Source organism: Glycine max, chromosome 4, assembly GCF_000004515.6.
Source record: "Glycine max cultivar Williams 82 chromosome 4, Glycine_max_v4.0, whole genome shotgun sequence".
In the NCBI taxonomy this organism is placed as follows: Eukaryota; Viridiplantae; Streptophyta; class Magnoliopsida; order Fabales; family Fabaceae; genus Glycine; species Glycine max.
Genome location: NC_016091.4, coordinates 41,441,670 through 41,469,246, shown reverse-complemented (window position 1 = coordinate 41,469,246; position 27,577 = coordinate 41,441,670). Strand labels below are relative to the sequence as shown.

Sequence of the window (27,577 nt, the reverse complement as noted above, 5' to 3'; positions counted from 1 at the left end):
CGACTTGTCGACATCCTTTTGTCGATTAAATTATGGAGGCCGACTTGCCCTTAGGTTGGAAACCGCTCAACCTAGAGCGTTATGATGGAACCACTGATCCAGATGACCACCTAGACACATTCCTCACCCATGCTAATCTCTAAACCAATGACAACACAATCCTGTGTCGAGTCTTCCCTACGTCCCTTAAAGGGGTAGCATTGACATGGTACGGAGGACTCCTCTGAAGTTAGTAGGCAGCTTTGACACCCTTGTCGAACATTTTAGCTCTCAGTATGCAACGAGCCAGTCACACCGCCTGACTTCTACAGCAAGTGGATGATGAATCATTTCATAAGTTCATGGACAGGTTCGATCAAATTGTTTTCCTAATCAGAAATCTTAATCTTGAAGTGGCATTACACTCTATGCTGCTTGCCCTGTGACCTGGCAAGTTCGTAGACAACTTGTGTAAAAAACCTCCCAACAGCATGGACGAGTTGTGCGAACGAGTCAAAGGCTATATGGAAGAAATGTCGAGGTTCAAAAACGAAGTCGGACAAAAGCATGATAAAAGAGAAGGAGACACTAGGACTGACTTGCACAAATTAGAAAAGTGGCACAAACAGGACAAGTGCTAGCCTCTCTCGAGGAGACCAAGGTATGAGCGTTATACACCCTTAACCGTAAATCGAGCCACCATTCTTGAAGAAGCCTTCAATGAGGAGATACCTATACAGCTACCCCTGGTACCAGCTCCCAGACCCGAGTTAAAGAGAACCAAACACTGTAGATAGCATCACAGTCATGGTCACAATATCGAAGACTATTGGGTCCTCAAAGACAAAATTGAGGAACTCATACAGGTCGGATACCTAGCTCAATTCGTGAAGAAACCTGACAACAACCCAACAAGAGCAACACCTGAGGGTCACCAAGATGATAATCGCAAAAGCCAAGATACGGACAGAAGGAAGGACAAAATAGAGGAGAGAAAGCGACAAAGGCATCACCAACAAAGACGCGAACGTCAACCTCAACAAGAGCAAGATAACGAGCCCGCCTCAATAGATTAGAGGAGTCATTAATACCATCGTGAGGGAATTTTCCTATGGAGCACTGTCTAGCCAGTATCGAAAATGCCATCTACATGCAATCAAAGATATTGACATCAATTGCGTCGACATATAGTCATCAAGGAGCCTTCCTCCCATAATGTTCACCAACAGAGATTTCAAAAGCATCAATCCTGTCAACCAGGATGACCCTATTATGGTCATCTCCATTTTTATCGCCAATTTCATGGTGTCTAAGGTCCTTATTGACCAAGGCAGCTCCATAGATTTACTTTACTAGAAGACATTTCAAAGACTCGAAATCTCACCCGATACGATTTAACCATGCCATGGACCACTCTTTGGTTTTGCATGGGAGAGAGTAGACACTAGAGGTTACGTAGACCTAATGACCACCTTCGGTTAAGGCAAGCTTTCAAGGAGCTTTACTGTCAGATATTTAATTGTTGATACGGATACTTCCTATTTTGCTTTGATTGATAGGAAAAAGTTAAACAAGCTTGGAGCCATCGTCTCTACACCACATCTCAAGATGAAATTCCCAACCTTGATGGGAGAAATTGTACATGTCAAGGCAGACTAGAAGCAGGCCTGGCAGTGCTATGCTGAAAGCTTAAAGGTGGTTTTTTATCCTCCCATTAGAGAGCTAGCCAACCCTCATCCCACCTCTCGTGGCAACGACAATCAACTCATAAGCGTGGACGAAGAATCCTCAAACCAAACCCTGACCGTATACGAAGCAATTAGGGGAGATCAAGATGATGCATTTGATGTAGACTTGTGCAATGATACTATCGACAAAGACCCAAAACCAATCAAAGAACTTGTCAAGTTACAACTCGGTCCAACACATGGGCAATGCATACAACTCAGCAGGGACCTTACTAGCCATGAGTACAAACGTATAACTGAAGTCCTACGCAGGAATGAGGATTTATTTGCACGACAACCATTTGATATGGCAGGTATCCGCCCTAGCATCATATGCCACGCATTGGCCATCTGTTCTCAGGCCAAACCAGTCTCACATAAGAAGAGAAAGACGGGAGAAGAGCGGCACAAGGCGGTCAAAGAAGAGGTTGACAAGCTATTAAAGGCTTAGTTTATCAGAGAAGTCAAATACTCTACCAGGCTAGCCAACGTGGTCATGGTCAAAAGGCCACCGACAAATGGTGTATGTGCATTGACTACACCAACCTCAACAAAGCATGCCCCAACGACGTGTATCCTTTGCCCACTATCAACATATTGGTCGACAGCGCGTCCAGGTTCCAATTGTTGAGCTTCTTGGATGCCTATTTAGGATACAATTAGATCAGGATGCACACCCTAAATGAAGAGAAAACCGCCTTCATAAACTGAGGACACCAATTTTTGTTACAAAGTCATGTCGTTTGGTCTGAAGAATGCTGGTGCTACATACTAGACTAATAGACCAAATCTTCAAATGAAAAATAGGCCAAAATGTTGAGGTCTACGTGGATGACATAGTCGTCAAGTCTCATAGTGTGTCCCAACACGTAGCAGATTTAAAAGAGGTGTTTAGAGAAATCTGCAAGTATGACATGCACCCCAATCCTGAAAAATGTACCTTGGGGGTCAGTGGTGGAAAGTTCTTGGGTTCCATGATTATCCATTGGGGAATAGAAGTCAACCCTGACAAGTGCACGACGATACTTGAAATGCACAACCCTATTAATGTCTAAGAAGTTCAGAAGCTGAACGATAGACTCGCGTCTCTGTCCAGATTCCTCCTAAAGCTTATAAAGAAGGCAAGGCCATTCTACAAGCTACTCAGGAAGATTGAGTCATTCCTCTCCACCAACCCCCTTCCTTTCTACTGTGGCACCTGCAAGAATTACCAACCAAGAGGTGGCTATGATTAAGCAACAAATGGGAAAAGAGAATCATGATATGATGTTGAGGATGATACACCAGGTGGCTACTGTTCTCAGCTAAATGTACAAGATGGTCACAAGTCTTAAGCCAATTGTCGAGTCAACACTAACTAAAGGCCCATGACAAGTTCATAAGCTTGTATACTTTGTTAACATCAAAACCTAAGGGATTTACTTGTTTGGTATAGTCCAAATGCGACTTGGACGCAACTAGACTTAGCAAACTACATTATTCAAACTGTCTTTAGTTTCTATTGTGTTTACCATATTTGTAACAAGCTTGACTCATATCATACATATGCTCTAGCTTGAGGAGGAGTAAGAGATTGTGTTTTGATATTATTGCTGATATTATATTTTTTATTAGAATATTTTATTTCTTATTAACCATTAATTGATTGATCCTTGTAATTAATGTTGATTTTCTTTTTAATATTATAAATAGCATGAGGTGTGATTTAAATAAAACATTGTTATAGTATTAATGTAATATTAGAAAACCTTTATATTATTACATTATACGGATAAGATATGCTATGCAGTTGCTAATCCAACCATTGAAAATTTTCTTCTAGGATAACCTCTGAAAATTGCTGGAAAAAAAGATTTGTCATGCCACATAATAAAATACATGTGTCATCTTTAATTTTGTTTTATATTGTTTTTGGTAAGCCATCTTTAATTCTGTTAGAGGAACGAAAACAAGACATTTCACTGATTTTAATATACACTTATTTTGCCATTATTAATGTCACGTTACAAAAACTTTTGTACTGTTACATGCTTAAATCTTACCAAGAAAATTATGGGAACCTTAGAGACATGATTTAAATATGTGAGAACATTGAAAACGCTGCTCTGCAAATTTAAAATGTTCAGTTATAAAATGAGATGAAAATGTAAAACCAAAACCCAGCTCTCTCAAGACCTGAGTTTCAAGATCATATACATAGATTGCTGATCTCAAGAATCCTTTGTTAGTTTGTATTAGAAGTAAAAAAGTGACTCAGGAGAAGCCAAATAAATAAATAAATAAATCTTATGACCATGATTTATGAACTCTAAAAAATAGGACATGTATTAACTCTACATTTTAACAAAATAAACAAGAAAAACCTATGATCGCTGATGTTAAGACACCAGACAATTTCATGCCCCCTGTATCTTACTCAGCTGGGGAACATCTTGAATCCAAATCACTACTAGAATCAGTTTGTCAACTGTCATTCTGGAACTGTTCTTCCATTTTAATACTGCTTGGGCCATCATGCTGAGCTCGTGCTGTTGTCACCGGCTACCCAATACTGCTTGACAGCAAACAACACCTTCTCTGAAACCAGCGGACCGTCCTCATGATCCACCATTTTGGTATTCCATCTCATTCCTTTCACAATTCCTTTCACTTGCATTAGCACATCAGCTTGATCTCGGAATATTACTGCTCCTTCTGGCCGTAAGATACGGTCCATCTCCAATAGAATGTCTTCGACATTACATCTGTATTGATCATTTGAGTTAGCAAAAATCTGAAATAGTTCGTTTCCCTTGCACACCTGTCTCCAAGGTTGTTCCACTACAAGGTCCCTCATAAACATTTAGAAGGCTTACCAAATTGTAATTAATTATCTTTTTGGTTACTAAACTTCATTTAGTCTACCCAAGTGCTTAGACAAGTGCAACTAGCCATGAAAACTATGTTTCATCTGGGAATATAAAAGGAAATGAGAAAGAAATCAACTTACACATTCTTGTACAAGCTGAAAACGCCATTTGCATGGATAAGGTCATAGGTCCTTGGATATGTGGAGAAGGCTTCACACCTGGAAATTTTTTTATAATTATTAAACAGAACAAGGCTCTCTTTCACCCCATTCCTTATCAAATTAAAAATCTCTGCGGAGTAGATTGTATAAAACACCATTAAAAGCAAAATTTAGCAAAATTTATTAAAGAAGAACTCCTGAATGTAATCCTTGTACATAAAGTTCAGCAGCACTTAAATTGTTTTTAATACAATGCTTATGTTTCTTGGCCTTTAACTAATCATCTTTGCATCTGCCAACAATTAACTCAGATCAAGTTCTTCAAGAAAATGACTTTGACAATCCTAGGAGGTGCAGTTTTGAACTAAGAAGGAATAATGACTTGAGCAAGAGTAGGGATGTATGGATATCAAACACATTGGGCAATAATAAATTTCTATTGTGGACAATGATGAGTTATATCTCATTTCCTGTCAGCAAGAACAGTTCATACAGCAAATGGAGAGATTCTCAGATGCAGGCTGGGAGTGGAGCTTTCAATGGAGGCAATCACTTTTTGATGCTGAGATTGACGTGGCTGATAGATTCTTGGGAGACACAAAAGGCATCTCAATTCATCCTAACCATCAGGACAAGTGGGTGTGGAAGGGAGATTCAAGTGATAATTATTCAGTGGGGAGCGTGTACAAGCTGCTTTTGGGAGATTCCATAGATGAGAATCAAGATGGAGTTTTAATGAGCTGTGGAATCTAAAGATTCCAAGAAAAACATCCTTTTTTGCTTGGAGATTAATCAGGGACAGGCTGCCAACAAAATCAAATTTGCACAGGAGAAATATTGAAATCAATGACTCTTTCTGCCCATTCTGCAGAAACAATGAAGAGGATGCAGCTCATTTATTTTTCAACTGCAGCAAAATTCTTCCAGTTTGGTGGGAATCGATGTCTTGGTTAAACATTTCGGGTGTTTTTCCACAAACTCTGAGATATCATTTCCTCCAACATGGTTTTGGGAGGCCTTCTGGAGTCAGGTCTCAGAGATGGCAGATCTGGCGGATAGCTTTAACCTGGAGTATATGGCAGCATAGGAATGGGATAATTTTCTCAAATGATAGCTTCAATGGCAGTAAATTGATGGAGGATGCCACTTTCCTTTGTTGGTTGTGGTTTAAAAACTTGGAAAAGGGTTTTGAAATAACTTTTAATCACTGGTCCAGTAATTTGAGAGAGGGATTTTGTAATCAGGGGAGGGATACATACATAGGATTTGGGTAGATTATAGACAACAATATGGTCAGATTTATGGTTTTGTAATTCTAGTATTAAAGCCTGTATTAGGAAACCATAATTCTGCTAATCTTGGACATCAATTGTACTCCTTCAGTACCCCTGGTACTGTCTAATATATAATATTTTATCTTTGCTGATAAAAAAAACTGTTTTCTTTTTCTCTTGCTCTCGTATGCTTTCTAGAGAATCAGAAACATTTATTCCTAAATATCTAATTGCAAATTGATAAGTTGGAGGAACACAATTTGATGCACTTGTGCTATTTCTTGGTGCTTTTTGTGGAAGTTATCTCTAGTTTGTCATTGTTGTGGCTAATATGTGGCTATTTTACAATGCTACCATACCATTGAGGGAAAGAACACTGGAAGATTTTTGTCACGTCATGTTGCCCCTTTGCACTAAGGAATCATATCAATGTTGACTTCTCCATCAACTATCATTCGAGATTTGATTTCTTTCCCATAGCACTGACTCATGTTGCCTATGACTCACACCAGCCCTTTCTTTGTCCCAAGATGTAATTGGCCCCATTTACAGTCCCTAAATTTTTTGATATATTTTTGGTTAAATTTCTTTTGGAGTTTTAAATTGTTAACTAGCCTAAAACAGTAAACTTTAGGTTGAAGGATGATATTAAAAAATATCTGATAATATTATCATTGTATCTTGGAATATTTAGAGTATTTTGCAGAAATTCTTAGAAGTGGTTTCCATATTCCATGACTTGCTTTGTATTTGATTAAAATTAAAAGTCTAGTACTTGTATAAATTGAAGTAGCTCTCTATTTTATAACATATTATTACACACCATATATCAATAATTTCAACTTTTGTTTCTTCTGCTTCTCTACATAAAATTCCTATAATTTCAACAATCTTTTTCTAATTTAATAAAACCAATGGACCATTCAAAATTCTGATTAAATCACCAAAAAATTCCTATTTGATTGGTTTACAAATTCCAACACACAAAATGCTAACTATTTGCATTTCTTTATGCAGTGGAAGGTCAAGTTTACTATATCTTAGAGTTTTCATCTTAATTTATACTTTTATAGATAGGTTATACTTACAGAGAAAAGTAACTAACTCAATGAAAAATTAAAGTTGCAGAGGAGAGACCAAAAGGAAAAAGAAAAGGTAAGGAAACCATGTCACATTACCAGTCGTGATAAATGCCAATCAATCCACGCTCAAATATAACACCCAGGTTAGCTTTCTCAGCAATTGTGGGCACAACATTCATAACCCATAATTTGGGAGATTCCAGTGCAGCAGCAAAACTTCCCAGACCAGCATTCATGTCCATTATGTTGCGATACCTCCCTGAGCTAATGATTTTGTTGATCCGTTTATAAGCATTCACATGCTTCTTCCATAATCGGTTGTCCTCTTCAAATGCTTCCTCAGATACACCAGGAACAAATCCACTGGTAATTCTGGAAGGAACAACATTGAGTCTCTCTTGGAATGGCTTCCATGGACCACTAGGTTTACTAGGAGTTACACAATCTTTCATTTTCTTGTACCTATACATTGTCAGACCTTTCAGACAATTATTATTGAAACCAATAGTCCATAATCCAAAGGTTAGGACTACACTAGTAACTTTCCACAAAGGATTGAAGAAATCTGATCCTAGATAAACAATGTTTGTCAAGTACTCTCCATCTTGAAAGACACCATTTTACCAGCCAATAAATAATTCTTACATAATGCATATAACTTCTTGTATCCTTCAAAATTCCAATAAGAAAGCTTAGGGAATAGTTTGGTACTAGCCACTATATGTAGCAACTCAAGGAAGAAAAAGGCTCATCATTTTCTCAAAAATAATGTATTATTGTTACTTATAAAATATGAATTTGCAAGAAATTCAATCAGTTATTTAAATTGAAATACATATTGTCCTTCCAAGTTGACAAAGAATCTGGTGCAAGAGTAATAATAATAATAATAGGTATATAATTTTCCGAACATAAAGTATTAACTAATTAGTGAAACAAAAAAAGAGAAGGGGCAAAAGATGAGAGAAATAATTTACCAGACATCATCAGAATTTTTGGTTTCACAAATTTGTGGTTGAGTATCTTGTTCACTACAATCATTATGTAATTTTTTTCTCCAGATCGCAATTTCACCCTTCTCATATTTCTTTTCCCAGCATAGTAGTTTAGCAGTATCCTCAATCTGCCGTTGCTCCTCCTCAAGCTCATCTTCAGGACGTTGCCATGCTTGGAAGCTATTCTTCCAGTTGATAGGAGGACCAGAAAGTATCCAGTAACCACCAGGTCTAAGAACCCGGTCAACTTCCTTCATGTACTTTCCATCTGATATAGAAGTTGATATATACAATTTAAAGATATTTCTCACAACAATAAATCCAAAGTACTACTTTTGTTAACCAATCATCAAACAGTAAATAAGAAACCAAGAAACACAGTGAATAATAAAACTCAGATATTAATCTATTATAAGAAAAAAGGGGCTTTGAAAAAAACAACCAGGCCATAGTTTAAGTACTCAAAATTAATTTAGGTTATCTAAGGCCAGTGTGAACAAATCCAAGTAATTAACAAGCTAACCTTTTAAGTTGTTAACTTTACAATCAATGCAAGCTGAATCAGGCTGTATTATTAGTATGTATGCATATATCATAAAAAATGTATATTTGTCGTACATAGAAGCCATAATAACATGTCGAATCATCTCCAAAAGAGATACCAAGAAATTTATTTATCGATCCAAAAGATTTGCTTTAATTTTCCTAGGCCGAAACATCTTAGTTATTCTCACCATTTGCACCCCATTGAATCAAGCAGCGAGAACAATGTGCCATGTCAAAAGCTCCAGAAGGGAAGGGCAGCATTATTGTTCCAAGAACACCAATGATTGCTGGAACACCTCTTTCCAAAGCAAATTGAACTTGAGCTTCATGAGAGTCCCTTGGGGCAATTGACATTGCAACAACATTTTTCTTAAACAGGTATGCACCAAAACTAGCAACCTAGCACCATCAATAATCAGCAAATAAGCTATAATATACAACAAATGGGCACAAATATGGGCTCAAACTCAACTTTTGAAAAAGAAACAAATTGTATTTCAATGAATAAGAAAATGTTGCATGGTGAAGCATTCAAAAGTGGGAGGTTCCCCTAGGAAAACTTACAATTAGCCAGGAATGTCTCATTATGGACAATAGTTTCTTCATGCAAACATTATGTAGAGGCCAACAAAATAAATGCAATCAAAACAAGGATGATTACTTATAATTTGACGTACCCCACAACCAGTATCCAATGCAGTTCTAACCATCCCATTGTCCAATGGAATAACAGATGCAAGTTCATCAATATAAGCATCAGCTCCCTTGGGAAACTGCGTTCCACCACCTGGGAACCTGAAAACATTTCCTTCATATTGTATCCAATTCTGCACAGCCTTCTCAACTGTCAAGCTCTTGTAAGGCGCATTTGCATAAGGTACATAATCACGACTCTTGGGCCATGAAAATGGTGTTGAATATCCTCTGGGGGCAGGTATGAGACAATACAATTTTTCATCATCAGGAGGACAATGCCTTTCTCTATAAGCCATATTTTCTCGGGGAAATGTCATTGCTCGCGCTTGATCATGACAAGGCGTGTAATCAATGTAGCGATCATCACACGGCTTGAACTCCCTGACTTGTGTGTCAGAACTGTTAGGTGTTCCAGAATCATCATCATGGTGGGTCTCATAGTTTAGATCAGAGAGAACACTGCAATCTGTATGTTTAGTAATCTCAACAGCTATGCTGTCTCCCTTTCCAAAACCGCTTCGTTGCCACAAACCCAATATATAGAAGAAACCACACAAACCAACTATGATGAAAATAGACAATGAACTCCTGTTATTTCTATTGTCCCCAGGGTTCCCTTTCGTAACCATGATGAATATTTATAATGTAAACTCTGCATTGTTAAAGTGAAACACATTAAGGCATAAATGTGAATTGAACTACTAGCAAGCAAGATGGTCCATTTAGATCAATTCAGTCAATGACCACAACAATCATTGCAACTAAAAATCACTCTAGACCAAATAATTTATATAATTCAAATATATAAGGGTTTCATATTGTGGTTGAATTTGCATTGCAGCTATTGCCGGCTGCTGCCTAATGCAGTCCAGGGTTTTAGAAAACGATTTGCAACCATAATTGTAGCTGCAACATCAAGGCTTTTGGAGTCTTTGTGACCGCATCCCAACTGCAATTGATGCCCCATTTGTCCGCAATTTTTCACAAAATCAAGGATCACACAACCGCAATTTAAAACCTTGATGCGGTCTGCAATCACACATTGCAATGCTATCCACAATTTCAAACCCTTGCGACAAATTAATTCCTTCACCAATCTCATTTAAATTGATCTTCAACATTCAACACATCAAACTGTAAATCAATTAAATTAAAATGGACCACAACCTCATGTTATTCCCCCGGCTCCCTTCGAAATCTTCAGTTTAAAGCATAACAAATCAAGCAACTGTGCAAATTCAAAGGAAAGAAAATGAAGCAAAACTTTGGGATTTAATTCAATCAAACAGTTCCTCTAATTAAATCCATCTTCTCTTTTCATAAACAAAACACAAAAAGAAAAAGAAAAAGAATCAGAAAATTAAAATCTGTTATAGCGGTTAACAAAGGTCGTTAAAATAACAAGATGTGAACGAAAGAAGAGAGATTTTGTCACTTACTGGTACGAGAACGAACGCAAAAAAAATGATGAAAATCTTGGGTGGTGGTGGGGCCCCTATGGAATCAAGTTACGCAACTTCTTCGTTGGAAATGCGTAAGCGAAGAAAGAAGGATCTATGATACAGAGAATGAAAATTTGAAGAAAAAAGAAGAAGAAGACGAAGAAGGAATTAGATTTGTTGTTGTGTTTGGGACGCAGAAGTGGAATTATGGGTGTCTTTGTTTCTGGTTTGTTAACATACGATACGAATTCCGAAAAATTCGAGGGTACGGAAATGTCTCAGTGCGGGTGCTTCTTCACTCTTTCGTTGGAAACATTTTTATTGGTTGGTTAACTAACACTTGAAAATTGAAATTCAATTAATCTTATTCTTATCCATTTATTCCGAAGGTGTGACCCTTTCACTTTTGGTCAATTGTAACCGTCCACGCCGGATCCGTTGGAATTTAGCCCTTGTTTTTATTCTATTATTATTATTATTAATATTGCCAGGAAATCCAAATTAAATAGTTTTTATGCGTTTGTTTACCTTAAAATCCAAATTATTATTATCATAACAAACATTCACTTTTTGTCAGAAAAAAATTGAACAAAAATGGGATTGAAACTTGAAATACTGTAGTTGATTTAGTGTAATGGTACCTAAAGTTAACTTTTATTATTAGTTGGTTTAATGTAGTCTTCCCTTGTATATTCCTTCTTGAATTAGTGCTGAACTTGTCAAGTGTCTATGACTGACCAAAGCTGCATTGAGGATAACCAAATCGGTTCAGTCAAAGCTAGAAGCTTAGAATATAATATTAAACTGCCTACCCATATAATTTATGTTCAAAATTTCAAATGGCAATCCAAGATTTAGATGTATACTATGAGTCTCTTTGGATATAAGACTAGAAGTGCTCTTGTATCCTAACATGAATTATATGTTCTTATTAATAACTTGAAGAACAAGTCCTGACATAACAAATTAGAATATATATAACCCCCCACTTTTGCCATTCATATCATATTGAAGTATACTAATAGAGAACAATAGAAAGAAATCAAGAGCTAGCTATGGCAGAGCAACACAAGGTGATCCTACACGGGATGTGGGCTAGCCCTTTTGTGAAGAGGGTGGAGTTGGCACTTAAACTCAAGGGTATACCTTACGATTATGTGGAAGAAGATTTAGCTAACAAAAGTGAACTGCTCCGAAAATACAATCCTGTCTACGAGAAGGTTCCTGTTTTTGTTCACAATGGAAACGTCATTTCTGAGTCCGTGGTGATCCTTGATTATATATTGATGAAACATGGAAAGATGGCCCAAAATTGATGCCTGATGATCGCTATAAAAGAGCACAAGCACGTTTCTGGTGTCATTTCATTGAAAAGGTAATTATATAACTAAGCTTCGTTATTGAAGCAAGCAAGTCTCATAATTTTTTTAATTTTATTTTAGTATTTGAAATTAGTGGCTTAAATGCTTACTTTTTGAGCTAAGATTTTATTTTAAGGAAATATTAAAATCTACATAAATTAGAGAGCTGCTAATTATTAATAGTTTAAGTCTATATCGTTGAAATAAAAAGATTAAACTGCTGGAAAATAAGTATTATAGGAGGATTATGACAAAAAAAAATTTGTGGGCAAGTTAAAATTTCTCATGTTGGAGAACTTGGAAGAGATGTTTAGTTACTTAGCTCTGTGCAGCATATACGAGGAAAACTTCCAAAACTAAAAGCCTTTGTCGATTTCTTTTGATGCTTGAGTTTATTTTTTTGTTATCTATTAAATAGACTTGTTGGAAAACTAGAGCTGAACAGATTTACAACAATCACATAAATCAATTTGATACCACCCTTTAATCTAAAACATTAATATTTATGTTTATAAATTTTTTCTTTATTTATATGGTTCTCAAATTTCCTATTTATATGTGTGACTTAACCTCACTTATATTTCAACAAAATAAATATTTATTATATATAATTAAAATTTATAATAATTAAATACTTTTTAATATATAAATTATATTATAAATTAATTTTATAATAAAAAACATTTTTAGCATGCAAATTATATTTTAGATTTATGATAAATAATTTATATTGCAGTACATTTTTCTGAGATTATTGATAATTTTAAAAACATTTAAATTTAATTTTGAAAAAAATATGAAAAAAATGATAAATTAAAAAAGAAAAAGTGTTAAAGAAAAACTTCTAAAAACGTTTTCATTGAAAGAAAAAATCTTAAAACGTAAAACACTTCTATCAGATAGTTCCTAAAAACACTCTCTTTACAACTTTTTTAGGGACCATGATGGAAATGTTTTTGCAGAAACTTCCTTTTTAGCCACTCACAAATTATCACAAGCTTTCTTGCCGAAATTAGTAGAAACTGGGTCTCGGATGGGCTCTACAACTTGCAAAGGATCTGCTGTTCTTCAGCATTATTTGTGAGACTGATTGTCTCCAATTGTTCCACCAGAGAAGTTACTTCCAGGACAATTTGGATGATTGTTTTTCTCTTACCCAACTGTTCTCATACTGCTCTTTATCTTTCACGAAGAGATATTGGAAATAAAGTTGCTCATGAGCTTGCCAACTTAGTTTTTTCTTGCAATGATATGTATTGGGTAGAGGATTACCCTCACCAGATTCAGTCTTTTTATTTTTTCTGAATACCAAACTTATCCTATATATCCAGTTTGAATGATATACCATTACTTTTTTACCTCAAAAAAAAAAACACTCTTTTTATAGAATAACTCCTAAGGTCATTCTCATTAAAGATAATTATTATAATTTATATATACAGAAGATAATAACGTTAGAATAATCACAATGACAATACACAAATTAAACTATCAAGTCCTGCAATAATCATGGGTAAAAAAGCACAATTATGAAAAATGAACTTGAATTATAAGCACACTTTGTATAGTTGCATCGATGCATTGACTTCATTTCTAAGATAAAATTGTGTAACATTATGTGTTAAGCAAGTGGCCTCAATAACTTAAGAGGAGAGTGAATTAAGTTTAAAAAATTTCCTTTAATAAATTTTAATTCTCTCTTTAAAAGAAATATACAGACTTAGTATGGAGAAAAGAAGTAATGAACAATTTACTTGATGTTTCTTTAAATATGCAAAGTAAAATTAAACTGCAATAAAATAAAAGAGTTTAGGGAAGAGAGAATTGCAAACTCAGTTTTATACTGATTCGATCACGTCCTATGCCTACGTCCAGTCCTCAAGTAATCCACTTGAGATTTCCACTACACTTGTAAATCCCTTTACAACTTCTGAATCACTCAGGGATACCATTTCCTTGTGTTCAGAAAACTTTACAAATCATGAGACTCATTGCCTCTTGATTAACAATAGTTTGCTTTGAAGTACACAAGAATGTTTTTCTCTATTTTAGAGATAAATTATACAACTTGAAGAACTTATAAGAATCCTTAATGATTTTGCAAGTGTTTGGCCAAATGTTTTCTTGTGAGAGGATAGGACAATGAATGTCCTGAAAAACTCTGAAGAATTTTGAATACAAGTCATATATTTATAGGCCTTTTGTGACCTTTCAAAAAACTTGTGAAGAGTTGTGACTTTTCAGAGTTATTTTTGAAATTTTCTCACTGGTAATCGATTACAAATTTATGGTAATCGATTACACAATTACTTTTGAGGAGTTATGACTTTTTAGTTTGAATTTCAAAACTTTTCGTGACTGATAATCGATTACACAATAATGGTAATCGATTACAGCTTTTAAAATTTAAATTCAAATTTTTCTGAAATCTGTTTAAAACCATTTTTGCTTCTGGCAATCGATTACAGTCTCTGGTAATCGATTACCAAAGAGAAATACATGATTTTCAAAATGTAATATTTACTTAAAACTTTATAAGATATTTGAAAACTTAAGTCTTTTAAGGCCAAACCTTTGCAACCTCTTTAAGAGATTATTTTAACATATAAAGGACTATTTATAAATCGTTTCTCTTGATTTCTTGATCTTGACTTGAATCAATGTTGAATAGCTTTAATCTTTTGGCATCATCAAAATCTTCATACAACATATGCACTTACAATCTTCCCTTTTTTGATGATGACAACAATCTGAAAACAAGATAAACGATATACGATTTGCAATGCGTGCACTCACCCTTACTCCCCCTTAAATTTGCAATTTATTGCCTAGTTTTAGATAAGATCTATCCTTAGTTTCTCTCCCCCTTGGGCAACATCAAAAAGCTAGAAAGACCGGAGAAAATATCAAAGCCACAAAATATCTAGAGCAAGCATCACAACCAATAACAAAAACTAATCATCCATTGCAAAACAAAGACTAAATATCCAAAGCAAAGCATAATCCAACCAAATGCTAAATATCTAAAGCAAAGCATAATCCAACCAAATGCTAAATATCCAAAGCAAAGCATAAACCAACCAAATGCTAAAGATCCAAAGAAAAACAAAATTAACCAAGGTGCTAAATAACTAAAAATGTCTAGAAAATGTCCAGAAAATTAAGGACTTATAATACTAGAAACGTCTAAGAATCCGCAAGAGGATCAAAGCAACGCCAGATGAAGCTCATGTCGTCTTCAAAACGCATGATTTTCAAAATGTAATATTTACTTAAAACTTTATAAGATATTTGAAAACTTAAGTCTTTTAAGGCCAAACCTTTGCAACCTCTTTAAGAGATTCTTTTAACATATAAAGGACTATTTGTAAATCGTTTCTCTTGATTTCTTGATCTTGACTTGAATCAATGTTGAATAGCTTTAATCTTTTGGCATCATCAAAATCTTCATACAACATATGCACTAACATTATGGTAGTTTGGTTAGTCTCGATTATGGTGGAATAGATAGATTACAAAAATATGTTTGTCAAATTTACAAATAGATTAATGAAAGCATGCAAACTGACAATCTTTACAATTATTCAAATGCAATCAGAGTTATTAGATTATGGACCAGATCAACTCCATATCCAAACCCATGATATATGTTCCAGTTTGCCAACCAAATTCACTAAACAATTCTAAATTCAAACATAGAATAAGTATCATATTTGCTAACAACCCCTTTCAAGAGGCTAGTTGCCAGGTTGGTTTATAGCAGCTAATTTTGACCTCTTTTATTTTTCACATTGAGATAATGAGAGTACTAGACAGAGAAAGAGACATACTGATGTGATCCTTACTAGGAGCAGATTGCTTGATACAGTTTACAGGGTTTTGGATGATGCCACTTCCAGAGAGGGAAGATAAGTCAAGGTAGACGTCACAAGGATTACCTTGATAAGTCTGAGATTGATTCAATAAGGAACCCATAGAGAAACTCTCACAAAATATTCGCAAAATGCCAAAAGTCCTTCTATTGAAAATGAAATCAATACATATAGTGTATCTGAACAAAAAATAGAAATAGACATGGGCCTTCAAATCAGTTTGGGCGAAAATAACAACGAAAAAAATAGAAATATAAAAAAAGAACATATTTGGCATGGGCCTTTAAATTAGTCTGGGTCTTCAACAACAATTAATATTCTTAGTAGTGTCTCTGCCTTTGGGCCTTCATCCTTCTCTACTTAGGCTTTGTTAAGTATGTTTGCTACCATTTGTTGGAGGGTATCCATTGACTGTTTGGTCCTACTCCTGGTCATAGGTCCCTACATTTGATCAGTTTTAGGATTTTCATCATTCACTCCTTCTTGGAAAGCATTTGCCCTTAAATGTTCAAAATCATCACCTGCAACAAATGGAGTCATGTGAGCAACATTAAATGAAGAACTTACTCCATACTCACTTGGAATGTCAATCTTGTAAGCATTGTCATTGATCATCTCTAGTACTTGGAAAGGTCTGTCTCCTCTAGGTTGAAGTTTGGACTTCCTTTGTTTAGGGAACCTCTCCTTCCTCATGTGTACCCAAACCTAATCACCTGGTTCAAGTACCACTTGCTTCCTGTTCTTGTTGGCTTGCTTGGCTTAGTTATCATTCTTCTTTGCAATTGGAGCCTTCACATGCTCATGCAATCTTTTCACATACTCAACTTTAGCCTGTGCGTCCTTATACTGAGTGTCTTGGGGATTGCTTTTGTAAGCTAGCCTGTTAGGTAATGAAACTCCTAGAAGGAGATCAATTTGATGTTCTATGCCTCTTGAAGGTGGCAGTCCATGAAGAATCTCCTTGGGAAAGACATATTTAAATTCCTACAATAAGGGTTCAACACTAGGAGAAGCAGAAATAGTTAACTCATTAGAATTATCAACATAAACTTTACTGTCTTTGCAGTACAGTAGATAGAGTGGCTCACGAGCAAGTAACACTTTCCTCACTTCACTCGCCTTTTCTACACAATTAAATTTTTTCTCATGTGTATTACTCTTTCTCTCATGTGTATCACTTTTTCCCTCACGTGTATCACTCTTCTTTTTCCTATTCCTCTTTGGTGTTTCACTCTTTTCTTTCTCTTGTTCTCTCTTTTTCTCATTCTGATTTGGTCATCACACACTTCTCTAGGGGATAGAGGTTTAAGAATAATTTTCTGGTCATGGTACTAGAAAGAAATCTTGTTGGTGAAACCATCATGCATTGCTTTGGTGTCATACTACCTTGGTCTTCCTAACAGTATATGTGTCTCCATTAGAACCACATCACACAACACCCTATCATTGTATCTTCCAATGGTGAGACACACCTCAACCTGCTGAGTCACTTTTACCTCTTCATCTTCACTAAGCCACTGAAGTCTGTATGGCCTAGGATGGGGCTTAGTATCCAAATTCAGTTTGGACACTAACCTAAAACTTGCAACATTGGTACAACTTCCTCCATCAACAATTAAAGAGCAAAGCTTACCATTAATTGTGCATCTGGTGTGTAAGATATTTTCTCTTTGGGTATCGTCTAGTGGTTGCATCTGACTTCCCAAGAGCCTCCTCACCATGAGCATATCACCCTGCATAGCTTCCTCCTCAAGCTCTTCTTCCACTTCTTCTTCTTCACTGATTTCAGATTCACCGGTGATTTCTCCATCTGCCTTCATGATCATGGTCCTCCTGGTTGGACAGTTAGAAGCAATATGTCCTCTGTCGTTGTTGGATAATGAGGCAAAATTATGCTTGGTTCCAGTGCTGGGCGCTGCAGACTTTCCATGTGGAGACTGTGTTGATAGGCTGGATAAGTTGCCTCCCTCCTTCTTGGATCTATTGGTCCAGTTCTGGTTGAAGGTGTTGGATGAGTTCCTTCTTGCCACGCTTTTCCTCTTCAGTTGTTGTTCAACCCAGACTGCCTTATGCAACAAGTCATCCAATTCCACGTACTCTTGTAATTCAACAACATTTCTAATCTCAGGATTTAGGCCACTCAGAAAATGAGTCATTGTGTCCTCAGTTTCCTCTTCAATATTTGCCCTCACTAGTGCCATCTCCATCTCTTTGTAGTACTCCTCCACAGTCAGACTTCCCTGGGACAGCCTCTGGAGTTTTTGTCGCATGGTTCTATTATAGCTAGTTGGAATATACCTCTTTCGCATAACCCTTCTCATCTTAGTCCATGTATCTATCTCCCGCCCTTCCTCTCTCATCATCTCTCTTTGATTTTTATTCCACCAAACAAGGGCATAGTTTGAGAATTCAGTTGTTGCTAACTTCACCTTCTGTTCTTCAGTATAATCATTGCAGGAGAATACATGCTTAATCTTCATCTCCCAGTCAAGGTAGGCATCTGGGTCACTCCTGCCTTTGAAAGAAGGTACATTGAGTTTTACTCCCTCCATTCTATTTTGCCCCTCAATTTTGTTTTGCCTCGGTCCATCATTGCCCCTTCTCTTCCCACCATAAGGTCTTCCAGCATTCTGATTCATTTGGTGCTCTAGTCCTTCTATTCGTCCGCAGAGCTCTTCATTGTTACGGTTCAACAAATGTTGCATTTGTGTAGTCATCACGTCCAATAACAAGCACTGAGATCCATCCAGTTGATGATATTCACCACCAACGTCACCAGCTCCTGCCATAATTAAGGAACAAAAAATTCTACAATAATTTAAACAAAGGTTACAGGACCTCGCCACACTCCACTCACGTGTTTCTCTCTTTGATGGTAGTTCACTCATGTTTGATGTCTCAATATAGGCTTTTGTGTGATGTTTTTTTTCACTCTTGCCTTTTAGCACTCACTCCCTCTTAAGTTCCTAGATGAATCAAATTGGATGCACAAAGGTAATAGACAGAAAAGACAACTTAATTATGGAATAGCAGATTGGATAACAAACTTGGATAACAAACTAACAGATTGGACAACAAACTAACAGATTGGACAACAAACTAACAAACTCAATAACAGATAGAAGAAACAAAGAGTCAACTAAATTACTTAGTTACAGAGAACACGGAAAACAGAAATAGCATAATGACCTGTAAACTTCAAATGGGCATAACTTTTGCTACGGTTGTCCGTTTGAGACTCACTATATATCAAAACGCTCAGAATTCAGAGGAAAATCCCAAAGAGGGTTTGGTCCATGATTTTTTTCCCAAAAACACGCCAAGAACTGCCTCAAATTCACATTCAAAGATCAAACACCCACCTTTTTTTTTCTTTTTTTTCAAACTTTTTGCAACTTTTCTTTAGATATATATATATATATATATACACACAATGCTTTTTTTTTCAAAGTTTGTCTAGGATAATAGACTATTCCTCAATCAATCAATTCCACTGGTCCAAATTCAATAGACAATTAGGCAATTCATTCAATAGGAAAACAAACAAATATGCAAGTTAGCCCCCAAACAGAATTAGTTCCCAAACAGAATTTGAAACAGAATTTGTAAAAAAAAATTTTGAAACAGAATGAAGCAAGCAAGAACGAAGCAACAACAAAACAAGAACTAAACAAGATCGAAACAAGAATGCAAAAAAGAACGCAACAAGACGCAAACAAAAACGCAAAAGGAAACACAAATAACAGAACAGAACACGAACCTGAGAGAAATTACAAAGAGAAAAAAAATAAAAATTGGATAGGATAGAACCTGTAACAAGAGCCAAAGCTCTGATTCTAGATGATGTGATCCTTACTAGGAGTGGATCGCTTGATACATGTTACAGAGTTTTGGATGACGCCTCTTCCAAAGAGGGAATATAAGTCAAGGTAGACGCCATAAGAATTACCATGATAAGTTCGAAGAGAAGCTCTCACAAAATATTCACAAAATGCCAAAAGTCCTTTTATTGAAAACGAAATCAATACATATAATGTATCTAAACAAAAAGTAGAAATAGACATGGGCCTTCAAATCAGTTTAGGCCAAAATGACAACGAAAAAAATAGAAATATAAAAAAGAGCATATATTTGGCATGAGCCTTCAAATTAGTTTGGGCCTTCAACAACAATTAATATTCTTAGTAGTGCCTCTACCTCTGGGCCTTCATCCTTCTCCACTTGGGCCTTGTTAAGTATGTCTGCTACCATTTGTTGGAGGGTATCCACTAACTGTTTGGTCCTACTCCTAGTCACATGTCCCTGTATTTAAGCAGTTTTAGGATTCTCATCACATACTATATAGTTGAAATGTTGAAGAATATTACACTTACATTATCATGACATTCTTATATTATATTAATGCTATTTTGACTTAGAAGCTTATTTACCTAGATTGTTTAATGTCTTATCATCACTTGAAAGATAAAGAAACATTAGAAAAATATGCAGTTGACTACCAGAAACTAAAATTTCCTTGGAGAATACGAAATTAATTCACTATACATGGAAAAATATATTGTTTTGCTCACTACACTTAAATTATGACCCTGCGGCGTAGGGCCCCGAATGTGGCAGTCCCCGCGGGGATCCCCGAGTTGTGGGGAGAATTGTCATGCCTAATCCTAACTGGAATATATAGGATATCCTATCTTGAATTAGGGAAAATCAAACTTCTTGCTTAAACCATAATCTTAATTTTGTTCTAATGCATGTTTTTTCCCCTTTATTTTTTTGTTCTAGTTGATGGGGAGCAGTTTTCTAGTAGTCAAAGCTAATGGAGAAGTGCAACAAAATACCATTGACCACGTGTATGAGAAACTAAAAGTACTAGAAGATGGAATGAATACCTATCTGGGAGAAGGCAATGCTAGTGTTGAAAACAACTGGAACCTTGGCATTGCATTTTGTGCTTTATGTGGAGCCTACAACGCTCATGAAGAAGTTCTTGGCATGAAGTTCATAGTGCCAGAAAAGTTTCATATGCTATTTTCTTGGTTGATGGCTATGACGAAAATCTTTTAGCTTTTAGATAAGTAGATTACAACAATCACTATTGGTAGAGGCTACTAACTTTTGTACTTATGAAATGATAGGTTAAAACTTTGGGTATTACAAACATTGTGAAGTTAGAAATTGCAGTGTAGAAGGATACAACGGAGGTGCAATGGTGTGATTGTGAAAATCTCATTTCACCAAGCTGATTTCAGAAGCACACAACACAGTTGGCTTCGAAACACCCTTGTGCTAAGGTGATGGTAGTTTTAGGATACACGTTAATCCCAATGAAGGTTATTACTCCTTCCATTACCTGTTGGGTTGTGAAGGCTCAAGTCAGTAGGCTATGGAAAACAATTGAGCATGCTAATGGAGATGCAATTGGGAGGTTTGAAATGATTTTGTTTGATAGCCACGTATGAATTTATTGTGTGTACGGGTTATTTGTGTGCTTTTGGAAGTTGTGACAAAATTGTCTTTCTGACTTACACCATTTTTTTTATAAGGGTGATCAAATTGAAACATCTATAAGAGAAGATATTAGAAACCCGCTGAGTTTAAATATGGAAGAAGGAAAGCTTTATATTTTGTAGAATGTTAGCGTTTTGTGAAAAGGTGTTGATTTTCACTTTGCAAATCATGAATATAAGCTTGAAATAACAAGATTCTCTGTTGTTACAACAATGGTGCCTGAATCATTGAATCAATTTCGTTGCCTGAGACCAGTTCCATTAGCAGCCTTTACTGAACATTTTCAAATTCCTACGTATTGTAGAGGTATAGTAGTTGTCTTATTGTAATACGATTTAGGTTTAATGTTATGAGCAAGTTGGTTATTTTATTTGTTTAATATTGTATGTAATGCAGACATAGCTGGATGGATTTCAGCAATATCGTCAGTGGAAAACTTTGTGAAAATGGCATAACTACTCAAAGTATATTTGCTCACCTTACTGATGGGGAGTATGATTCACTTTTTTTCAGATTACATTTTGTATAATAACTTGTGTCTGATAGTCAATTGCATGTGCAAGAACACTATTGAGTGTTTTCTGTGATGAATATGTTCAAGTTATAATAGAGTTAGTGAGAGATAGTAATGTTGCAGCTCCTTTTTTGGTAATTCAACATAGCAGACTACAAGGATGTGGTGCATTGACTCATGGTATGCATTAATAAAAATTTGAAAATCATTGTAGGTTGATGATGCTACATGTATTTGTAAGTGGCGATTAACTAATTACATGTCAATGAATTAGGTGAAATGTATGTTGAAACTGTGGTGGCCAATGTCAGCAACATATTATTGGATCCAAGTTTACCAACCATGTATAATTCTGGAATAAGGTATCCATTGATTTACTATGTTGATACTGCAATTGTGATCTTGGCACAATGTATATTTTGTTTGTCAACTGTTTTATGCTTGCGGTGAAATTAATGTTACATGTGTTATAGCAGAGTCAGGCCTAGCAAAGTATATGTGATTAATCTTGGACCATTTGCAAAAGACGCGTATTTTACATTCCTTATTCTTAATGCACACAAAAGGATTACAGATTTGCATTTGTTTGGATCAGTCAATATTTTCACTCCTCGGTATACAACCGTTTAGTTGGATTGTCAATTACACATAATATGGTATTCACTAATATCTAAGTATGGTGTTGTACAATGTTAAAGATAATTTGTGTGTAGTTTGAGCAAAAATTGTTGGATTCATGGATAATAAACCTTGGTGGAAAATAAAAAATGGCCAACGATTGGTCAAATATGATGACACCAGACATTACCAGGTTGAACTCAGTGTTCCACTTATTCCTAGGTAAACATATTTAATTGATACATTTTGTTTTTTATCCATGTTGAACCTCTGAACAATACCGTGGAACATCAATAAGTTACAGGTACTCATTAATAGCTCAAGTTTACGATGAATCTGGAACTGCGTGGTTAAAATTACCAAATTTTGATGTATCAAAGTTGATGAATGAGGAATGCCATAATATTATTTTGACAACGGAGGTAGTTACAGATTTATCATGGACATGTGATGGTTTTCATAGTATAACCAATGTTGACTAAAGTTGCTTTGCTGACTTATTCATGCAGGATCCTGATTCTAGAGTGTATCCACCACATGTATTATCGCTTATTGGCAAACATCTTCTATTTTTAATAGAAAGAGAAAGTGCTAAAGGTAGATGTCTTAGAGATTTTGTTAACAATCATAATGCATATACGGTAAATCAAATCTGTCATGACAAGCAAGTGCTAAGGATGTTTCATTCCAAGGAGTTCCTAACTGTGGCATAAGAGGTATGTGAAGTATTGAATGTTATTATATTCTAATAATGGTTAGTAAAGTGTGCTTTTACTGATTATGTAACAATATCATATTGGCAGTTAGGTGCAAAGACAATTGCACAGAGATCATCAATTGAAAATAATAAGACGATCATTACGCAGCCTGCTCCACCTGCAGTGTTAATTGATTAGATTAAGAAGCAAAAGGAAGACCTCAGGTGTGAGGGTTTTGGTAGAATCAGGAATAATGCACCCTAGGCTACACTAATTTGGAATGAGGAATTTGCATCTTCTTAAGTATTACAAATTGGTTCATGATTGTAACATGTAACTGTTGTTCTCAAATTTGATGTTAAGACCAGCGCATTTTAGGATATTATTTTGTTTTTTTGTTATGCTTTAATGTAAGATAGTGCTCATAAATAATATGAGATGGAAATACGAAATACATGCCAATTTTAGATGTCCAAAATATGATCATTGTCAACTGTATGACCATGTTTAATTAATATTTTTCTAAAATAGAAACAAAAACCATGTATTAGTCTGTGTATGAAGTTTAGTGTTAGTAGTAATAAACTGTTATATTATTGTTTACAACTCAACAAAAATATAATAGAAGAGGTGTTAGGTGTCCTGGGAGCCTATTCTCATCTGCCTTATGCATCTTATCCAAAATTCAATTTGCTTCTTCGTTCCCCCCGTGCACTTTTAACTGGCCAATTTATATATACAATACAATCAAAACAGTGCAATTAACCACGCAACATGTTTATTGTTAGTTGTAATTAACTATTATAATATAGTTTATCAATCACAAAGCATTAGAAATGAGATTCATAATATAGTTTAAACCAATGACAGCAAAGTAGATCAGTGCCCAAGAAATATTACTCAAGAGGTGTTAGATGTCATAGGCACTTATTATCAAAAGGAAATGGAGGTTGCCTTTGCACATGTGATTCTAGCCTATTGCCAATTGGATGGGATAGCTCTATACATGTGTAGCCTGTTATTAGCCTTTTTTTTTTTATCAGGAATAAGGTAAGTGTTGGCTAAGAGATGGCTATAAGTCTACTAAGTCTACCATCTATCATAAAACTGGTGTGACCAATGAAAGCTGTCAAATAAGTGGTGGAAGAGTTCCAATAAGTCACTTTTTGTTTTCTAATCATGATACCATAAAAAAACCGTGATTAAGAGTACTAAATTATCGATGTGGTAGAATTGGTGTATTATTTTTCAAGGCTAAAACCTTATGCAAGAACTTTGTTATATGTGCTAGGTGAATTACGGTGGATGTAACAGTGTGGTTCCCATCCACACAACCGTATATCTTCAAACAAACAACATTAATCTTCAAATGCTCATTAAGAAATTTGGTGCGTGATATTTTTCCAAGACATCTCCAGTTCTTAATTGTACAAAGTAATAGTTTCATGTTATTAACCATGGAAGAAATGGGATCTAACAACACAGTTTCTGCCAAATGTGAAAGATTAAAAAGAAAACTAATATTTCAAGGAGGGTGTTTAAAAAGAAGTCAACTTGACAGTGCAAAGAAGACACACATATTCATTGAAAATACAGGTTTTGCAGCTACATACTAATATTGTCATGTTGTATTGTTGTTAAATGTGTGTTGCTACATATGATGTAAACACTGACATTCTGTTATTAATGTCATAGTAATTGTTAATGGATCTGGAACAAGTGGCAGCCAAAAAAGCTTTCAAATGTCATTAGCAGATGTGACTAATACTCAACCAAATAGCCAACACCTTCAAACCTGAAAGAGGAAAACTATGAATAACATGTGTAGCCTATGTAATAATTTGTACAATGACTTGGAAGCTGCATCTTCAACTTCTACTAGAGTAGTAGATGGTGAAATGCATGATAATTCCTTTGTATGTGAACATGCAAATGATCCACTTTAGCATACAAATGAAGGTTATTCATATGACAACACTGAAATAGCAAGTGACAATAATTTGAAATTGTTTATCAAACGAATTAGACATCAAGTAATAATCATAGTTGTGTTGTTGTTAGGTGTAATAAAGAAAATGTTGACAGTTTGCTAGATGATGAGAATCACTTGGGTGATGGTGGTGATGAATCTGCTTATGACATTAGCACAAGTTTTAGTCTCACTATGCAGACATTTTAGCTTCACAAATATGTTGTTAATGTCAAACTAAGTAACATCTATTTTGTAGGATATGTTGATCTAGGAGATCCTTCTGAAACATGTCCATATTGGTATGTTGTTATATGGTATGAAGAAAGAACAAGAAAAGATAGAAATCAGGCTAATGCCAAATATAGTCTTTGTTGCAACATGGGGAGGGTACAACTGCCTTTTCTCAACAATCCTCCAATGCTTCTGCAACAATTATTATGTGATCAAGAATCACGTGAAAGTAGAAATTACCAACATGATATCATGGCTTATAATATGATGTTTTCTTTCAGCTCTCTTAGAGCCAAGATAGATATAAGTGTGGTGAATGGAAAAGGTCCATCAATTTATAAAATTCATGAACAGTCATGTCACTTGATTGGAAGACTATTACCAATGCTCGTGAAACCTCAAAAATTTTCCCAGCTGTATATATATGTTACGGAGAATGAAACTCAAAACAGAATTGATGTAGTAAGGTAATTTGTGTTTTTTTTTTTACTTTGTTTGCATCAATTGTCCGTGTGTAGGTTTTTATTCAGTTGTGATATCATTAAATGGATGACTATATGCATGACATTTTGGGAATTTGTGTCAGGAAAATGTACTGGATTCACAACTGGTATCCAAGTTAAAAGGAATGCTTGATGACCAGAATGTCTTTGCTAAGTCTTTTAGGATGGCAAAAGATAGATATGAACTTACAGATAAAGAATCTTAAGTTGCAATTGATAGCTGACAGAAAAAAGGATGGAAAAATCTATAATTTGCCCATAGTTTCAAAGGTTGTTGCAATCATTGTTAGTGATGCAAGTCAACCTATCAACCGGGACATTATACTTGAAAAACAAAGTGGACATTTACAAAGAATCAATGAGTTTCATCCAAGTTATCTTAGATTGTAATATCCTTTGTTGCTTCCTTATGGTGAAGATGGGTATCGTAGTGATATTAAACATAGAGATATAGGTGATTCTGGTCAGAGAAAGAGAAACAAACTAACTATCAGAGAGTTTTTGTGTTTTAGGTTGTAGTCCAGAAAAGATGAAGCACAAACTTTATTGAGGTCAGGATGATTGTTTTAGCAATTTATTGTTGATGGTTACACAATGATGGAAACTGAATGATTGTTGTTTATCAGAACTCATCAAAGCCAACTACATTGTGTTCAATATAATGTTGGACAAGTGGCCTCAATAACTTAAGTGGGAGGGAGTGAATTAAGTTTTAAAAATTTCCTACTAACAAATTTTAGTCCCCTTTAAATGATATATGACAGGCTTAGAATGCAGAAGAAGAAGAAGAAGCAATCAATTTAATAATGTTCTTTTAAATGTGCAAGAGAAAGTAAATTGTAATAAAATAACTGAGATAAGGGAAGAGAGAAATGCAAACTCGATTTATATTGGTTAGGCCACTTCTCGTGCCTATGTCTAGTCCTCAAGCAATCCACTTGAGATTTTCACTATCTTTGGAAAACTCTTTTACAACTTCTGAACCACCTAGGGATCCCTCTTCCTTATCTTAAGGATTCTCACAATTCAAGAGACAAACAGTCTCTTGATCACAACAAATCTTTTCCAGAAAGTACAGATGTATTACTCTCTTTTAGAAAAGATGATACAAGTTGAAGATATTAGAAGAATACTCAATTAATTTGCAAGTGTTTGGCCAATGATTTGTTTTTGAGAGAATAAGACAATAAGGTTCTGAAAAACTCTGAAGATTTTCGTAGACAAGTCACATATTTATAGGCCCTTGGTGGTTTTTCAAAACTTTTAAAGAGATGTGACTTTTCAGAATATATTTCAAAAATTCTCTTACTGGTAATCAATTACAGCCTTTTGGTAATCGATTACACAGTTACACATTGAAGGGTCATATGACTTTTCAATTTGAATTTCTGAAGTTTTGTTATTGGTAATTGATTACAACATTTTAAAATTCAAATTTCAAACTTCTTTTTGAAAAGCCTTTATAGTAATTTGTTTTTGGTAATCAATTGCAATGTCTGATAATCGATTACCAGTAGAAAAAATATTTATTTGTACTTAAAAACTATTT

General features: G+C 35.2%; 1 protein-coding gene and 1 pseudogene across 1 annotated transcript; one reads left to right on the top strand and one right to left on the bottom strand.

The window, feature by feature from the left end:
- Positions 1 to 3,967: 3,967 nt before the first annotated feature.
- Positions 3,968 to 11,107, bottom strand: LOC100807547 (probable methyltransferase PMT2). The gene is made up of 7 exons (XM_003522976.4): positions 10,749 to 11,107; positions 9,291 to 9,961; positions 8,802 to 9,012; positions 8,050 to 8,335; positions 7,169 to 7,534; positions 4,696 to 4,773; positions 3,968 to 4,450 (listed from the first exon to the last, which is right to left on the bottom strand). The coding sequence occupies exons 2-7, from the start codon at positions 9,936 to 9,938 to the stop codon at positions 4,219 to 4,221; spliced, it is 1,821 nt and encodes a 606-aa protein (XP_003523024.1). The 5' UTR covers positions 9,939 to 9,961; positions 10,749 to 11,107; the 3' UTR covers positions 3,968 to 4,218.
- A 683-nt stretch (positions 11,108 to 11,790) lies between these two features.
- On the top strand, positions 11,791 to 21,048 carry LOC100788623 (glutathione S-transferase U9; annotated as a pseudogene).
- The last annotated feature ends 6,529 nt before the right edge of the window (positions 21,049 to 27,577 follow it).